This window comes from Saimiri boliviensis, chromosome X (genome assembly GCF_048565385.1).
Source record: "Saimiri boliviensis isolate mSaiBol1 chromosome X, mSaiBol1.pri, whole genome shotgun sequence".
Lineage (NCBI taxonomy): Eukaryota > Metazoa > Chordata > Mammalia > Primates > Cebidae > Saimiri > Saimiri boliviensis.
This window is the reverse complement of record NC_133470.1, coordinates 87,743,789-87,759,769: the sequence shown is the minus strand read 5'-3', so window position 1 is coordinate 87,759,769 and position 15,981 is coordinate 87,743,789. Positions and strand designations below refer to the sequence as shown.

Here is a 15,981-nt window from a genome sequence, read left to right as displayed (position 1 = left end):
GGAACTTGAAGCCAGGTGTTGTCACTCCAGAGCCTGAGCTCTTCTTGAAATTACTTTTTGACTTCTTGCCCTCCCTCATCTCCTCCAGGCCTTTCAATCACGAAATGCAGCTGATTCCACCTGAATGTGTCTAGTGCAGTTCCCAGTTACCATTGCTGTGACCCCTGCCAGTATTAGTTATCTGTGGCTGCATAACAAATTACCCCAAGCACCAACTTCAAACTATATGCATACGTTACCCCACATCCTGATTTCTGGGTGTCAAGAATCCTGGCATGGTTTAACTGAGTCTTCTGGCTGAGTATCTCCTAAGGCTGCAGTCATCTCAAGGCTCAATAGGGAAGGATCTGCTTCCAAGCCCACTCATGTGGTTGCTGGCAGGAAGCGGTTCCTTGCAGGTTGTTGGACTGAGGCCTCGGTTTCTTATGAGCTATTGGCCAGAGGCCTCCCTCGGTTCCTTGCCACATGGCCTCTTTGCAGAGCATCTCACAACATGACAGCTGGCTTCATCTGAGTGAGCATGAGAGAGTGTGCCAGTGAAGCTGGATAATGTGGGGAGAGGCAGGAGGGATAGTGCCAGTAAGTCAGAAGTCACAGTCTCCATGACCTAGTCTGGGAAGTAACATCCCACTACTTTTGCTGTATTCTGTTCATAAGATGTAAGCCAGAGGAGACTGCATGAGGGTGTAAATACAAGGAGGCTCCACGGGGCCAGGTCACACATCTGGCTACGCAGAACACTCAGTCACCATCTGCCATCCCTCCTTTCCATTCCTCTCATCCTTGCCCAAGTCCAGGTCCTCTTGATTCTTTGTCTCAATGCATACAGTTGACCCTTAATTGGTCTCTCCCAATAAACCATCCATTGCTCTATGAGTCGTCTTGCTAAAACAGTGGCCTGATCATGTTTTACACTTGCTCAGAAGTCCCCAGAGGCCTGTAAGCTGTCCCCTGCCCTCCAGCCTCCCGGGCCCCTCAGCATCCATCAGGCCCTGCGTTGCACTTTTATAACCCAGAAGCGCCTGCAGCACTTGGCCCATGCTATGTGGTCTCAGCCTTTACTCCGGCCATTCCCTGAGCCTGGCCATCCCTTCCTGCATTTTTTCTCCTGTCCAACACCTGCAGCTCCTTAGGCTCAGGCACCATCCCCTCCAGGAAGCTTCTCCGTGACTGTCCTCAGTACTTCCATTTCCCACTGTGTCTCCTTCTTCTCCCTCTCCTGGAGAGTGGTCAAGGAGGAGATATCATAAAGTGCTTGGCCAAGGGAAGCACCTGTCAGGCGCTGACCTCTTATTCAAGAGCTCTGTGTGAGTATGACTGTGGCAGTCCCTAGAGTACAGAGGTTGCGTCTTTTCTATCCAGGTTTCCTGGAGTGTAACCATGCAGAGTGCTTAACACCAGGAAGTTGGTCATTTGATAGACCACACGGCAAGCAGAGTTCCCATGGGGGTGGCCGGGGGAGCGGTGTGGAGACAGGCAAAGCAGGTAGGACACGGCAGGCCACCTGGGGCTCGGGCCCTGGTCTGCAGTTGAGGAGTACTTTGGTTTGATTTTGTTATAGGGCTGTTGCCATCTGTTTGCATGGACTTCTGCAGCTAGCTCGGTGAAGCCCCAGCATCAACACGGGAACTCTTTCACTAGCAGGCAAGATCCTCAGCCTGGAGACGTGTCACCAGCTATCATTGTGAGCCTTTCTGTTTTGTTTTGTCTTCAATTGGGTACATTTTTTGTAGACTGATTGTGTTTTCCCAGAGCTGGATCAGCTGGCTAAGGGGGAGAATTCTTAATGATTGGGGTCAAGCAAATCATACCCAACCAATGGCCTAGGTGGGGTTGGAGAAAGCATTAGGGAGAAAGACCAAGCAGCCAAGCTCCCTGGGGCTAGGAGCACAATAAAGGGGTCAAGTGACCTTTGCCAACAGAGGCAAGAAGCTGGGTTCCCCAAATGGGGTGCTATTGCCACCAAGAGCTGCCTTTCCAGCCCATGCTGGCCTGTGCCCAGAGGCCAGGCATGGGACCTGGTGCTTCGCCTGCCTTTTCTCATTTTAATCCTCAGAGGTAGGGGCTGTTACCACTCCCTTGAGAGTTGGGGGAGAAGGCACAGAGAAGTAACCAATGTTGCCCACAGTCACACAGCAAGTTGGGCCAGAGCAGGCAATCTTGCTACAGAGCCCACACTCACACACCCATGCATGGGGCACTGCCTCTGGAGCCTTCTGTTTCCACTGTCACCTCTTAATTGCTTCCTTCTTTACAAATGAAGGTGATGATAGGTTGTCTGGGAATTAACTGTGTTAATACATCTAAAGCACTTTGTCCAGGGCCTGGCATACAGTACATGCTGATAAGGGGTTTGCTATCACTAGGACTCTACCTCCTGACCCTGCTCTCCCAGATCTGTTTCATGGGGCTAAGATGTGGTTCTAAAACCCAGTAGCTGTGGAAGAACAGACATGAGCTGCGCTCTCTCCAAACCCCATACCCACCATGAGATTGACAGGAGTTTTGTGGCCTCTGAGCCTTGCAGGTTCCTTCTGCTCTAAGCCCTCCCCCTCCTAAACAACTCCCAGCCTGATGGGAAAGGGGAAAGGGCCATCCCTGCCTTGCAGGCTGGGGAATCTCACTTGGCTCTTTCTTGAGCTCTCTGGCACTCTCACTCAAGTCCTCTCACTAGCACTGTTCTCTACCTGGTATTCTTCCAGGCCTCCAAGCTGGGGGTCTCCAGTTCTCCTGTTTCTTCTTATAGCCTCTCACCTTTAACTCTAAGACCTAAGAACTCAGGCCTGGTCACTCTTCCAGGGGAGAGAAAAATAATAAAAAAAAAAAAAAGTGAGTGTTTGAGGCAAGAGCTGGAACCACTGTAGAAGGACAGATGGTGGCCCCAATGGTGGGGAAAAACATGTTTCTCACTTCCAGCAGGCTAAGCAAACTTCCCAAGTTTTACTGATAGCCAAGCTGAGCCTCAGGAACAGTGATTACCTATGACATGGCATTCACTAGCTTGTGGATAATGGTTGCAATGGAAAAACTGGACATTCATTAGAATCTGGATCTTTGGGGTTTTGTGAGGGGCATGGGTGCTTTTTTGGTTTTTATCCGTTTGTTTATTTAGAGACAAGGTCTCACTGTATTTCCCAGTCTGGTCTCAAACTCCTGGGTTCAAGTGATCCTCCCAACTGAGCCTCCCAAAGCACTGGGATTACAGGCATGAGCCACCATGCTTGGCCTAAGTCTGAGTTTTCTAAAGGAGTTATTTCTAAATGTGAGAAGAGACACAAACTCTTGAGTAAGCGGAAAGGCCAAATCCAGCCTTCTATATAGGAACTCATTTTTATGTACAGACCAGCATCTCTCTACTGGGGAATTTTGCTTTACCAGTGGAGTGAACTATTCAAGTTCAATGGACTATTCATGACCACGTAAAGTAAAAGGCAAATGCCACGTGACTTTGAGGCAGCTGTTTAGCATGGGAGGTTGAGCAAGGGCACTGGAGGCAGACAGATCAGAGGCTCACATCTGGCTACAGATGCTGACTGATTCAGGTCCTGTAAGCAATGTTACTCAAGCCCTGGGCCTCAGCTGAAAATGGGGAAAGGAATAGTTCCCTTCACACAGGGCATTGGAAAGGCAAAGGAGATGCTAACTTGAAACTGCTTAGAATGGTGCCCAGCACATACTACAGACTCAGCCTTGTGGGCTTGGACCTGAAACCCCCGAGGCCTGATGAGTTTCCAAATTCAGAACATTTGGGACTTTAGGAAGGTAATGTGGTACAAATGCCAAATGTCACACAACCCTCCAGTGGAATCTGAGGCAGCATTTCATTACTTCTGCAGAGAAATGTGAATATTTAAGCAAGTCCAGAGTTAACATTTGCCCCCACATAAAATTTGGCACCAAATTTATAAAAGTAAAATTGGCCTTTACAGCTTCTTGGACTTGAAGCTACAGATAAGGGATGTGGACCTGAAATTATTAAGGGAGGGATCTTTAATTCTTTTTGGAGTTGCAACACCCCGTGCTAGTTTCTCAGGTTTTAATGACCCCAAATTGCATCACTGGATTTCCTGCCCTCCCTCCAGGCTGGGTGATACATCTTGCTGTTTAATCAGACTGAGGCAAAATGAATTTTGTTTACATAATCTAATGTCCCTAAGATTATTGGAGATACCTTGGTGTGTTGCAAAAATCAGGGTTAGGACTTCTTCAGTTTTACTACTCACGACTTCAGTATAAGTCTTACATTTGCTCAAAGGCAAAAAAAATCTGTCAAGGAGATGGGAGTTGAACAGTGGAAGAGTGGGGATAGCAAGAGGCAGCCTCTGGCCAGAGTGCCCTCAGTGCACGTGCATTTGAGCACCACTCAGATCTGCAGAGCTGGGAGTGCGGTTTCGTGGGGAGGAGGGATGTGGACAGAGGCCAGTTGGAATAAGAACAAAAAAAACCTGGAATCTGATCCTTGAGGCAGGCTGTGCAGCACAGGGGGAAGAGGGCAGCTGTGGGGAAATAGACCAAGGAGGCACATGATGTTGTTTTGACAAATATGGAGAGGGTAGAGAAGGGGGACTCAAACCTGCCTTAGAGAAGGCTGGATTAAGCCTACTGGGTCTGATAGGCTTTCTATCTTAAGGATAAGCTTTAGTGTAGGCAGTCGTGAACACCAGCCAATTGCGGAGGCAGTGAACTTGCCATTTTCCCTTTCTGAGGGTTTGGGCCTGAGGAGGATCTGGGCAGCTCCATCTGAAGTGGGGCCTTGGGAAAGCCCCCCATTATCCCTACCCGTGGCCTCTCACCCCTGGTAGACTGAGCCCTCCGAAGTGCAGTAATTCCAGCACCTATGGCCTGAAGAGAGGTGGCACAGGGCAGGGGACAGAGGGGCTTTACTCTAGGGCCTCGGCAGGGTACAGGCCCTGGGGCTGGGCTCAAAGCCAAGTTCAAGAAAGCTCAGACTTCGGGTCACTTGGATCCAAATCCCAGTTCTGCCACCTTTTCTACTGGACAAGCGATTTACCCTCTCCAGGCCTCAGTCTGTAAAATGGAGGTACTAGTATACCTATCTCATGGGGCTGCTGTGAGGACTAAATGGGATGAGGTAAAGCACTTGGCATAGGGCCTGGTACACAATTAGGCTCCATCGATATTCACTGTAATTCTCAGGAAAGTTTCTGAAACTCGGAATACCAGTAACCCAATGGAATGAGTTTAGTTGGCCTCAGCTCAGCATCCAGACTCCTCTCTGACCCCCAGGGGTGGACGGTGACTTGCAGAGAAAGGGCAGGGGGGAAGTTCAGTAACTCTGGGGCTGCATGCCCATGGACAGCTCCAGAGTAGGGGCGTTAATGAAGACACTGTCAGGTGGCTAATGAGCAGCCAGGCAGCGGACACAGGTTGGTGACTCCAGAAGGAAGTAGAGCCCCCGAGCCAGGCTGTGGTTTCCTGAGTGCCCCTGACCACTGGGTAGGGAAGAATGTTGTCTTCTCTTCCCTTTAAGCACAGCTGAGCTGCCCGGAGTTATGTAGATGCTGAGTAACAAACATAACCCCAGGACAACTTTAGGTGGGCAGAGAGGAGGGGGAAAGGGCAGCTAAGTCCCACCTGCAGCCAGCGTGGATCTGATCCCAGCTGCTTGCAGCATGCTTAGGGGTGCCTGCCATTTCAAGACTCAGCAGAGGGTTTACTGCTGAGACACAGCGACAGTGACAGGGCAGAGAGTGTGTACATGAGTGGCAGAGGAAGGAGCGCTGGTCCTGCGTAGTCATGGCGCACAGAGCACGCATCCTGAAGGGATGCCTCCCACTCTCCTCTCCCAAAGCCTCCAAAAAGAATCTTTGCAGAAACCCAAGATTCCTTTTGGTTTGAACTTCCAAGGCTCCACTAGTCCACTCAGTAGGGAATAACCTTTAATTACTACTGTCTCAATTAGCTCTGCAAATTCAATTCTTTATATTTGAACCGTGACTTCTCATTGTAAACAAAAACGATCAAACCAGGTTAGTGAGGCCAAGAGAATTTCTTATTGTGATCAAAGTTACCTCTGCTCCATTTACAACTAGTGACTCAGGAGAGGCAGAGACAGCAAGTGAGCCTTTTACTAGTCTCAGAATCACTCATTCACATTTTAAAAAGTACTTATTATCTTACTGAAATGCATGACCTCTACCTCCAAATCAGATGCACCACGTATTTTCAAGGAAGGGGCTGTTGTCTTGGACTCGCAGGTCTTCTCACTCACTTCCCTGTGTTCCTCTCTCATTTCGAGAGTAAGGCTTGGGGTAGAGCACTACTGCTGGCCGTGTTCTCAGAGAAATTTTGTCTTTTGCTAATTCTGGCGAGAAACATCACAGATTTTATTTCAAAGGTTAGTCCCGCTAAAATGCAAGAACAGAAGCCTCTGGAGGAAGCTCTGTGTTGTCCACCAGTCAAATGATAACTAAGGAAGGGCCTCCACTTGCCACATAAAGGATTGGGGACCAGACAGTCAGATTTCAAAGAGCGTATGGGTCAGAGCCAAGGCCCGCCCTGTGTGTTTTCTCTGCCAGACATGGAAATGTTTTCCTGAATGAGCATTCTTATTTTGTATTTAAACACGGTACATACAAGCTTAGTTTTAACATTCTTTCTAAATTAAGCTGCAAAGAGCCGTTTCGGGGAACTTTTTCTTTGCTGCTTTGGGTGGAACTATGATTAGACACAGTGTAACATGCATTTTGAAAATTCGGGGACCGATATCTCAGTGTTGAAAATGTTTTGTTTTAACCACTCTAAATTGCCAGGAAATGAAACCACATGGGCTGTTGAATTTGGGAAACACAGGCTTAGAACTTCGTATTAATCTTACCAAGAATCAAAAAGAATTTCAGTTTCTTTTTCGGTTTCTAAGAGCCATTAGCGATTCTCCACCTCAAAGCTATTTTTCTTTTTGAAAAAGTGGAAATTTAGAATGAGCTCCTTGTTAAATGCTAACCTTGTAAATGTCAACATTTTTTTCTATTAAAAGTTGAAGAATAAGAGAGATGACTCTTTCAAATGAATGCAATTTTACACTGTTCCCCTGGAGCCATGAGTTAGTGTGGTCAACCCCAAAACTTATGGGGGTGCACAAAGCCCCCCACTTAAGATGCATCAGTAATAGAGATCAGTAGATAGAATTTTTTCATTGCTTAGTAACTAGCTTATGAAAGCTGAATAGGCAATCATTTTCAGAAATCTCCTGTCAAGTTTTTTGTTTTGTTTTTTGTTTGTTTGTCTTAATATCTGAAGAGAAACTAAAGAAACTTGCTGAAGTTGGGATGCCCAAAATGAGTCCCTGAAAAACTGAAGGGTATAAATTATTTTATGCTAAGTTAATTAAAACAACCTACTTATTTGTCGTTGTAAAGTGAGACAAGGAATCTCACTGTGGCTTTCAAAGAGCGTAAGAGGACATAGATAAATCATCGTATCATGCTGCTTTAAGCTGTATCTCGTTAGGAATACCTGCAAAACCAAAACACAGAACACCATATGGAGCAAGCAGTCCAGTTTTGTGCACGTAACAAAGGTGAAAGAGAAGTCCTATTGCTCTACTACTACTGTGTCCCCAGGTGGAAAGTTTGCAAAATGTGAACAAGATCTAGAGCGGATGAAAGTCACGGTAGACTTGCTCCATTTAGCTGTGGCCCTAACACCTACAGCCAGCATTGTCTCTGAGTGCAGGAGTGGACGTTGCAGAAAGACAAGGGGGATTAGAGAGGTGACCCATCCATCCAGGTGAGCAAAGGATGAGTACTCAGAGGGCTCGACTGCCTCCTCCCCTCCCCGTTCTGTGCCTTCCCCAGCTTCCGTCTCTCACATCCACTCATGGTCCCATATCGTGGATTATGGAATCCTTTCCAAGTCTATTTGTACTTTTAGCCTGTTTTGTCCCTTAGGGGTTGACGAATCCCACAATCTGGGCCTGCTCTGTAAAACAGATGTGTGTGCCCTGAGCTGGCGGCTTTTGAACTTGAAGGGGACCACAGAGGGTATGATGCTGCTTACATTTAAAGCACCCTGCCCCCAGCCCCAAAAGAAAGAGTTGCTGTTTTTTCCTAAGTAGTTGAAACAGTCTGAGATTTTATCTGATTTTGTTATTTTTTCCACAATGACAAACAGTACTTTTGTTTGTTTTTGCTAGAAGAGGGTTTATCATGCTGGTTGTCCCCATCTAAAGCAGTAAGGTTGTTAAAAGTCAAAAGCAGCAGAAAGGCCCAAGAGATCATTCCCCCCTCGCTCACAGGCTCACCTCTGCAGGTGTCTTCAGATGGCTGGACTCTTAACTCCCGTCTCAGCAACAGCTTTTAAGATAGAGAGTGGAATAAAGGGTCAACATTCATCCATTACTTCGATGCTTTCTTCCTTACCCCATGTGAACCAAGTTTCTTGGTAATGTGCAGCTAAGACTCACACAGATGAAAAGCACAGAGCCACAGGCCTTGGGATGGATTCTTGGAGTTTGGTGCACAGGAAAATAAAAGTGGAGGCTCCAGGACATTATGCTTATAGTCCTGGGCCGAAGGTGGCCTTCAGGGCCTGAAAGATGCATAGCTCTACTTCGCCAGAAATTATCCCAACTCTTGCTTTGCTTTTGGGAGATTTCAATTCACAGCTAAAGGCTCAGGTTTTGGCTGGCTTTTTCCCCTTTAGCATGCTACCGAATTATGCCATCCTCCAGTTTTGAGCAGAGGAGGTGGGCATAGCTGTGGGGACGCAGGCCCATATCGGGGTGGCCTATGAAGAGAATTTGCCAAAGCCAGCTGGCTCAGAAGGCCAACAGACGAAGGTAGACTCCTCATTTGCAATTGTGATTAATGATCATTTATTTCCATGTGACAAAGCTTTGAACGGTGTGGGAGGCCCTCGCCCATCCCTGAGTGGGAATGAGTGGGAATGATTCCATGACCCTTTCCCTTTATCTGGCAATCCTTTCAAAGATGAGCTCTGGAAAATGTGAATAGACAGTGCACTCCACTATAGCTTTCCAGTTTCACATCTTCAAACACCAGCATCTTGTCACCCATTGGGATGGCTATTTAAACACATACACACAGAAAGAGAAAATAACAAGTGATGGTGAGGATGTGGAGAGGTTGGAACCCTTGTGCATTGTTGGTGGGAATGTGAAAAAGTGCACCCACTGTGGAAAAAAAGTATGGCAGTTCCTCAAAAAATTACACATAGCAATACCATATGATCCAGTGATTCCACTTCTGGGTATATGCCCAAAACAATTGAAAGCAAGGCTGGACACAGTGGCTCATACCTGTAATCCCAGCACTTTGGGAAGCCAAGGTGGGAAGATCATCTGAGGCCAGGAGTTCAATACCAGCCTGGGCAACATAGCGAGACCCCACCTCTACAAAAATTTACAAAAATTAACCAGGCATGGTGGCGCATGCCTGAAATTTCATCTACTCTCTGGAGGCTGAGGTGGGAGGATTACTTGAGTCCAGGAGGTTAAAATTGCAGTGAGTCTTTATCATCACCCTGCAGTGCAGCCTGGGTGACATAGCAAGACCCCATCTCAAAAAATTAAATAAAGAAACAAAGAATTGAAACCAGGGGCACAACCAATTGTCTGTACACCAGTATTCATAGCAGTGTTGTTCACAATAATCAAAAGAGAGAAACAACCAAAATGTCCATCAACTGGTGAATGGATAAACAAACTGCAGCATGCCCATACAACAGAATATCATTCAGCTTTAAAAAGGAAGGAAATTCTGACATGTGCTGCAGCATGGACGATTGTTGAAGGTGTTATGCTAAGCAAAATAAGCCAGTCACAAAAGGACAAATACTGTATCATTCCACTCATGTGAGGTCCCTAGAGCAGTCCAATCCATGGAGAAAGACAATAGAAGTGTGAGTGACAGGAGTTGGGGAGGGAGGAAAGTAGGAGTTCATGTTTAACCGGGACAGAATTTCAGTATGGGAAAATGAGAAAGTTCTGGAGTTGGATGGCGGTGATAGGTGCACAACACTGTGAGTGTACTTAATGCCACTGAATTGTACACTTAAAAATTGTTAAAATGGGCCGGGCATGGTGGCTCAAGCCTGTAATCCCAGCACTTTGGGAGGCCGAGGCAGGTGGATCACGAGGTCAAGAGATCGAGACCATCCTGGTCAACATGGTGAAACCCCGTCTCTACTAAAAATACAGAAAAATTAGCTGGGCATGGCGGCACGTGCCTGTAATCCCAGCTACTCAGGAGGCTGAGGCAGGAGAATTGCCTGAACCCAGGAGACGGAGGTTGCGGTGAGCCGAGATCGCGCCATTGCACTCCAGCCTGGGTAACAAGAGCGAAACTCTGTCTCAAAAAAAAAAAAAAAAAAAAAAAAAAAAAAAAAAAAAAAAAAATTGTTAAAATGGTACATTTTATGCTATACATATTTTCACCACAATGAAAAAGTAAAGACTTCTTCTTAAAAAGTCTTAAACACTTGCTAGTCCTCTCCCAATCAAAAGCAGTCTTCTCTTTTTCAATAATATTAGTGTACAATCTAAAAGAAGCAGCAAGCTGAACTGCTCATTTTCCATTCCTGGGAAGAACACTATTGACTGTGCATCCACTCATCACATTGTATGGGCCATCTGGGTTGTCTGTATGTCTTACTGAGGTGCGTGTTTGTAAAATGCACAGACATAACCAGAAATAACTTTCCTGGAAAATTGAACATAATGGCTGCCCCTCTTTTGACATTTTGGAGTAATGATAATATGTGGGTGGGGGAAACAAAGCAGTGACTGTAAACAAGAACGGACATTATCTCTGCTTCTGAATGGGATAACAAACCCACTCACTTTATTAGCTCTCTGGTATATCTGCAAGTCTGGAAACACCAAGATGACTCACAGTTTGCTGAGTAATACAGGAGCCGGCAGAACGATGCTAGCGACTTGCCATCTCTGACTGGTTTTCTGTGCAAACTGTCCCTCTAGAGCAAGTGCTAGGCCTTGGAAGAGAGTTCTGAAAAAGGTTGTGGATCTCAACTACAGGAGAACCAGCTCCTAAGGCCTTGACACTGATACACAAAGCAAGACTCCTCTGACCAATGCCAAAATGACTTTTAGAAAGTTCACAGCTGGTCGTTCTGTCCCTGCTCATGCTCCAGCTCACAAGATCTCTGGTTTCTGTCTTTCAGAGTGTGGTGATGTTCACTTCTTCATCAGAGTTCTTTGTGATTTGTCTGCTTCTTCACTTGGTAGTAAACTCCTCAGATGCAGGAAGATGTCTTCTCTAGTTCTGTAAATGTGAGATGAATGATCCTTTGAATGAGTAGAACACAGCAGGGAATGAACCAATTAATGGGCTGTATCTGCTAGCCTTTGCAGAATGCTAAGTTCCTGAAACTGTTTTGAGAGTTTTAGAGGAATTATTGATAGACACTCTCAGTCTTCAAGGCTTGGGAGCCTGATGAACTCTTATATTCTTGTGCTAGGCAGAAGGGAAAACTTTGCATCTGCATGTAGGGCCCATTTACCCAGTAACCACGATGCGTTTCTCTGGTCCAGTTAAGCTTCTTTCCTTTTATATAGCACTTGTGCAATGTCTGAAAACGTGATTTCTTCAACTTCCAACAAATACACGACATGCAGCCGTGGTAATTTCACTGGTTGTTCTGTTGTTTCTGCTGTTGTTGTTGTCATTCAATGCAATTTACAAGGACAAAACAAAACTTCTGGCTGACATTTCACATACCCCAGTGACAGCAGCACATGGTAAGAAAAGCCAAAAAGAGCTAGCTTAGAAATTCAGGCCACTCATTTTATTGCTTTTTCCTGGTTAAGAATCGTTCATAACACTTCGGGGTGGTACTAATACTCTTAATACAAGCCAATCGATTTTGGTCAGTTCTAAGAGCAGTGAGTGGTCTTCACTTACACACAGTGTGTTTGTAACTCTGTTATTTCTTTATGACTAGCACAGTATAAAGTTAATGTTTTTGGAAGGCTGTTAAGCATATGTTCTCCTGGTAGGCTTAAATGTAGAAGAACACTTGATAGTATTTGAATAAGCTTCCATCACTGGTTTAAAAAAAAAAAATTAAGAGGTTTATTTTACTAGTTCATGAGCAGAGATTCTACATTCTTTATGGAAATTATCTTTTTAGGTTTTTTCTTTTATTTGTTATTCTCATTTTGACATCCATATTATTCATTTTTTATTCTTTTGTTTGCTTTGTTGACTTTTAATTTGGAAATGTCTTCTTTGACAGAATAATTACATCACAAGGAGGCCCTTTCCCCTAGCACCTACCCAGTAAGGTCTCCTGACTCCCTTATGCTCTATGAATTGCCCTAGTTCAAGATTGATACAGCTCAAAGGAGCAGAATGGGGTTGAAAGAGCAGCCTCTGGCAATGGCCTTGACCACGTCAATTCCCTGTGCATTCATATAGATCTGGAATTATATAGATCTGTTCTCCCCAGCTTGTTCCACAGTAACTGGTGAGCAGAACCACTCTTCCAATCCCTGTAGTTATTCTGCACTGCAAGAGGCACGAGGACTCATTCATTAATAAACTTGTGTAAGTTTATTAATTTATGAATGACAACGTGTTCTTAGGAACGTCAAAGACTTCACCAAGTCCCTGCTGCAAACAAAGTCTGCATTCTGATTTGTCAGAACTAGATTGACATCCAGTTTAGAGTTTAGGATCCTTCTCTATGCCTCACTTTTGAGACAAATCACAAAATCTTGAGGTTCATCAACATTCTAGTACAATATGCCCCCCAAAGTTTAAGAGTCTTTAGAGATTTGAAGACAACTGTAATGTTTCCACTGAGTCTCTTTTTTCCCCCAATTCTTTACCCCTGTATTGGCCGCTGGCCTCTGAACTGATCACAGAGCATTGGAGTGAGGGCCCCTGGGTAAGTAAGGCTCTACTAAACTGATCAAATGCTCCAGGTACATTTGTCCCAGTAGAGAGGAAAGCAAGATATTCACTCCTCTTTTCCCAACAATCTACTTTATTCCTGCTCGCCAACATCCCACTTGCAAGAGTAGCAGCTGCAGCCCCCATTTCTCCTGCCCAAGATCATTGTCCAAGCCAACGCCAATTCAAAAATATCCCCCAGAGAAGAGGTTCCTGAAGGCAAACATTACTCTGTACCCCTGAACTTCATTTATGTCTATTTCTCACTCTCTCATTATATAAAGTTTTAAAAATAACATTAGACTAGGAATTGAGAAGGAGAATGAGCTCTCACAATTGTTTCTGGAGCCATCACCATCCTACCCAGCAACACTTTTTACAGGCTTTTAATTTTTTTGTTTACACTTATTACCTTTAAAACAAATCTTGACTTTTTGGTATGTTCTTGGACTTTTCCAGGGACTTAAAAATTAAAAAACAATTTTCTTCACAGAAACCCACAAACTATTCTAGTTTGCATCAGAATTGAATATGATCCAGAAATTCTTAATGTTGTTAAGCTAGACTATTGCAGCTAAAATATGTATCACATTCAACTAATGCATATTGAAGAGCTTGAGTACCACACTTGAGATCTCACTGAAGAGCCCAGGATTGTGATATTTGATCCATGCTGAATGCATTTGCTAGAGTGCATTGTACAGATGGTTCAGGTGTGTTAGATTTCTCTCTACAAATGAATTGGTTTTAGAAAAACAAACAAACAAACAAACAAACATGACTCAAGGTTGAGAAGGGTTCGGCAGGCCCTAAGCTTCATCATTAAAAATGGGGTGGTTTTTAATGTGAGGCTGGAGGTATAAAGCAGACCTCATGAACTCAGGGGTCTGAGAGGCCAGGCCAGATTATCACTTGGGATGTATCCAGTCCCAGTTAGCAGACAGCGCAGTTCACACTGACTCCTGAAAGCTAAAGTCCAGCAGTTGGACAGATTTCAGGGTTGGTTTGAATCAACATTGTTCCTCAGTGTCACCAAAGATGCTGTTTTTTTCTGGCTGTTTTTCTCTGTCTTCCTTAGCACGAGCCTCATCCTAAGGCTGGCTCCCCCTTGTGGGCACACGATAGTTGCCAGCAACTCCAGAGGCTACGAATTTTCCCCTGCCCCCATTCAGAGAGCAGAATAGCTTCCACAATCTCTATCAGAAGAACTAGGAAGCTTCTTTCCCAGAAGCTCCCCTCCAGATTTCATGCTTTTTGGTCTGAATTGATCAGATGCCTACTAGCCTGCTATGCTGCTTCATGTCAGCTAAGTGTCCCACCTCCAGAACCTTCTGTGGAGCCGGGTTCCTCCTAAGCATAGAGGTGGCAATGGGGCAAATGAAGCTACCTAAATGAAAATGGAGGGAGGTGTTAAGAGAAGGAGGACAGTGCTGGCAACCAACCGTATTTGTTGTGATCAACCTCTTGGCCATCCTCATTCACACACACCTTCCTTCCCATGCATTCACCTCCCAGAATTTCCACTCCTAAGGAAAACCTATTTACTCCCTTCCCAAAGAGATCCAACTCCAATCCAGAAACCCCAGGTGATGTGTCATCCTCTGAATTTGGTCAGTATATAGCTCTTCATGTTTCAGGGACCGCTGGCCACCATGCTCATCTTGGCATAGAAAGTAAGAGTGCAAGAGAAAGGAAAAAAAAAAAAACCTCCAACTAGGAAACAGGAAATTGGAAAGCAGCACACAGTGTTCACTGATTCAGCAAGCGGATCACATCCTGCTGGACAGTGGTAGCAAGGCTTGAGCAGGGTCAGGTGGTCCATGCATCTCTGAGACTCAGTTCCCTATTCTGTATAAGGAGAGGATTGGATGAAACTGGTGGTTCTCACATTGGAATGTGGCCTGGAGAGCTTATTAAAATGCAGATTACTGGGTTCCATCCCTAGAGTTTCTGACTCCAAAGATATGGGTGGGGCCCTGGAATTTGCATGTGTAATAGAGGTCCAGGGGCTGCGGCTGCTGATGTTAGTGCAACCCCACCCCTCCACTTTGAGAACCTCTGATGTAGATTATCCCTAAGGGCCCTTCTGATTCTGACATTTAGGGCTCAGGGATTTTTCTTAGATCTATACTGACTTACAATGGATTGTTTTATAAGTGGGGCACACTCAACTCTACTGTGTGAACAACTCATGGAGTTTTTCTTTGGCTTGTAATCTAATTTTCAGCAATTGAGGCTGAAAGTGAAGGACACCTTAGAGCTTCAGGAAAGTAAATTTTCTGGAATGGAAGAAATTAGGAACAGAAAGATAAAAGCTTTCTCATCCTCCCCACCCCCAGCTACTACAGCACAGCGGTTTTGGGGATGATTCTGCGTGACTGCAGAAAGCAGCTCTTTTCCCAAGGAAATCCTGGATCCTTAAGCCACATTTTGCAAGCATTCTCCCTATATGACCTGGGTATTCATCAGGTCTTAGAATAGAAGTGGCACTGGGTGAAGCTGTGACATAGATCAAGTTGGCTTGGGAACATTGCCAATTTTCTGCCTCAGGGCCTTTCACCTGGCCAACGTCTCTTCATCCTCAGGTCACAGCTTAAACATCATTTCCTCCAACAAGCCTCCTCTAACCAGCCCCCCACCCCAGCCTAGTTCAGGTTCTCCTGTTATTTGTTCTCTAGTGCCCTGCAATGTTCCTTTATAGCACTTACCAGCCTTTATTACAAATCCTTGCTGATGTGCTCCGCCATTACGTGAATGTGCCAGCTCTAAAAGGGCAAGGACCATATCTGCCTTGTCCATCAGTGTTTTCACAACACAGGTCCTGAATCACTGTAAATACTCAATAAATGTGTATTGCACAAGTGCTGTCAAAGGCAGAGTGGGAGCAGATTCCAGCCACAGTATTTTATTACAGTGGTGAATTATCGAGCAATCTATGTAACACATCCCATCCCACACTGTATGATTATGGGTGCTCTAAAGGAATGAAACACAAGTCTTCAGAAGATACAAACACACAGCTGGGGAGCCCCAGTGTCCCTGACATCTACAGCCAACTTTTTCATGGCCTTACCCCTTCTGTCTG

General features: G+C 45.3%; 1 protein-coding gene across 7 annotated transcripts in view; it reads left to right on the top strand.

Annotated features, from left to right (window-relative positions):
* Positions 1 to 15,981, top strand: part of MAMLD1 (mastermind like domain containing 1) — a 137,605-nt gene that overhangs the window by 99,451 nt on the left and 22,173 nt on the right. For 5 of the 7 annotated variants that reach the window (XM_074392008.1, XM_039464140.2, XM_074392009.1 and 2 more), the window contains one exon: positions 1,562 to 1,684. The exons of the other annotated variants lie outside the window; for them this stretch is intronic. In XM_074392008.1, the coding sequence (XP_074248109.1) occupies positions 1,562 to 1,684 (123 nt within the window). The remainder of the gene's footprint in view (positions 1 to 1,561; positions 1,685 to 15,981) is intronic. 7 annotated transcript variants of the gene reach the window in all.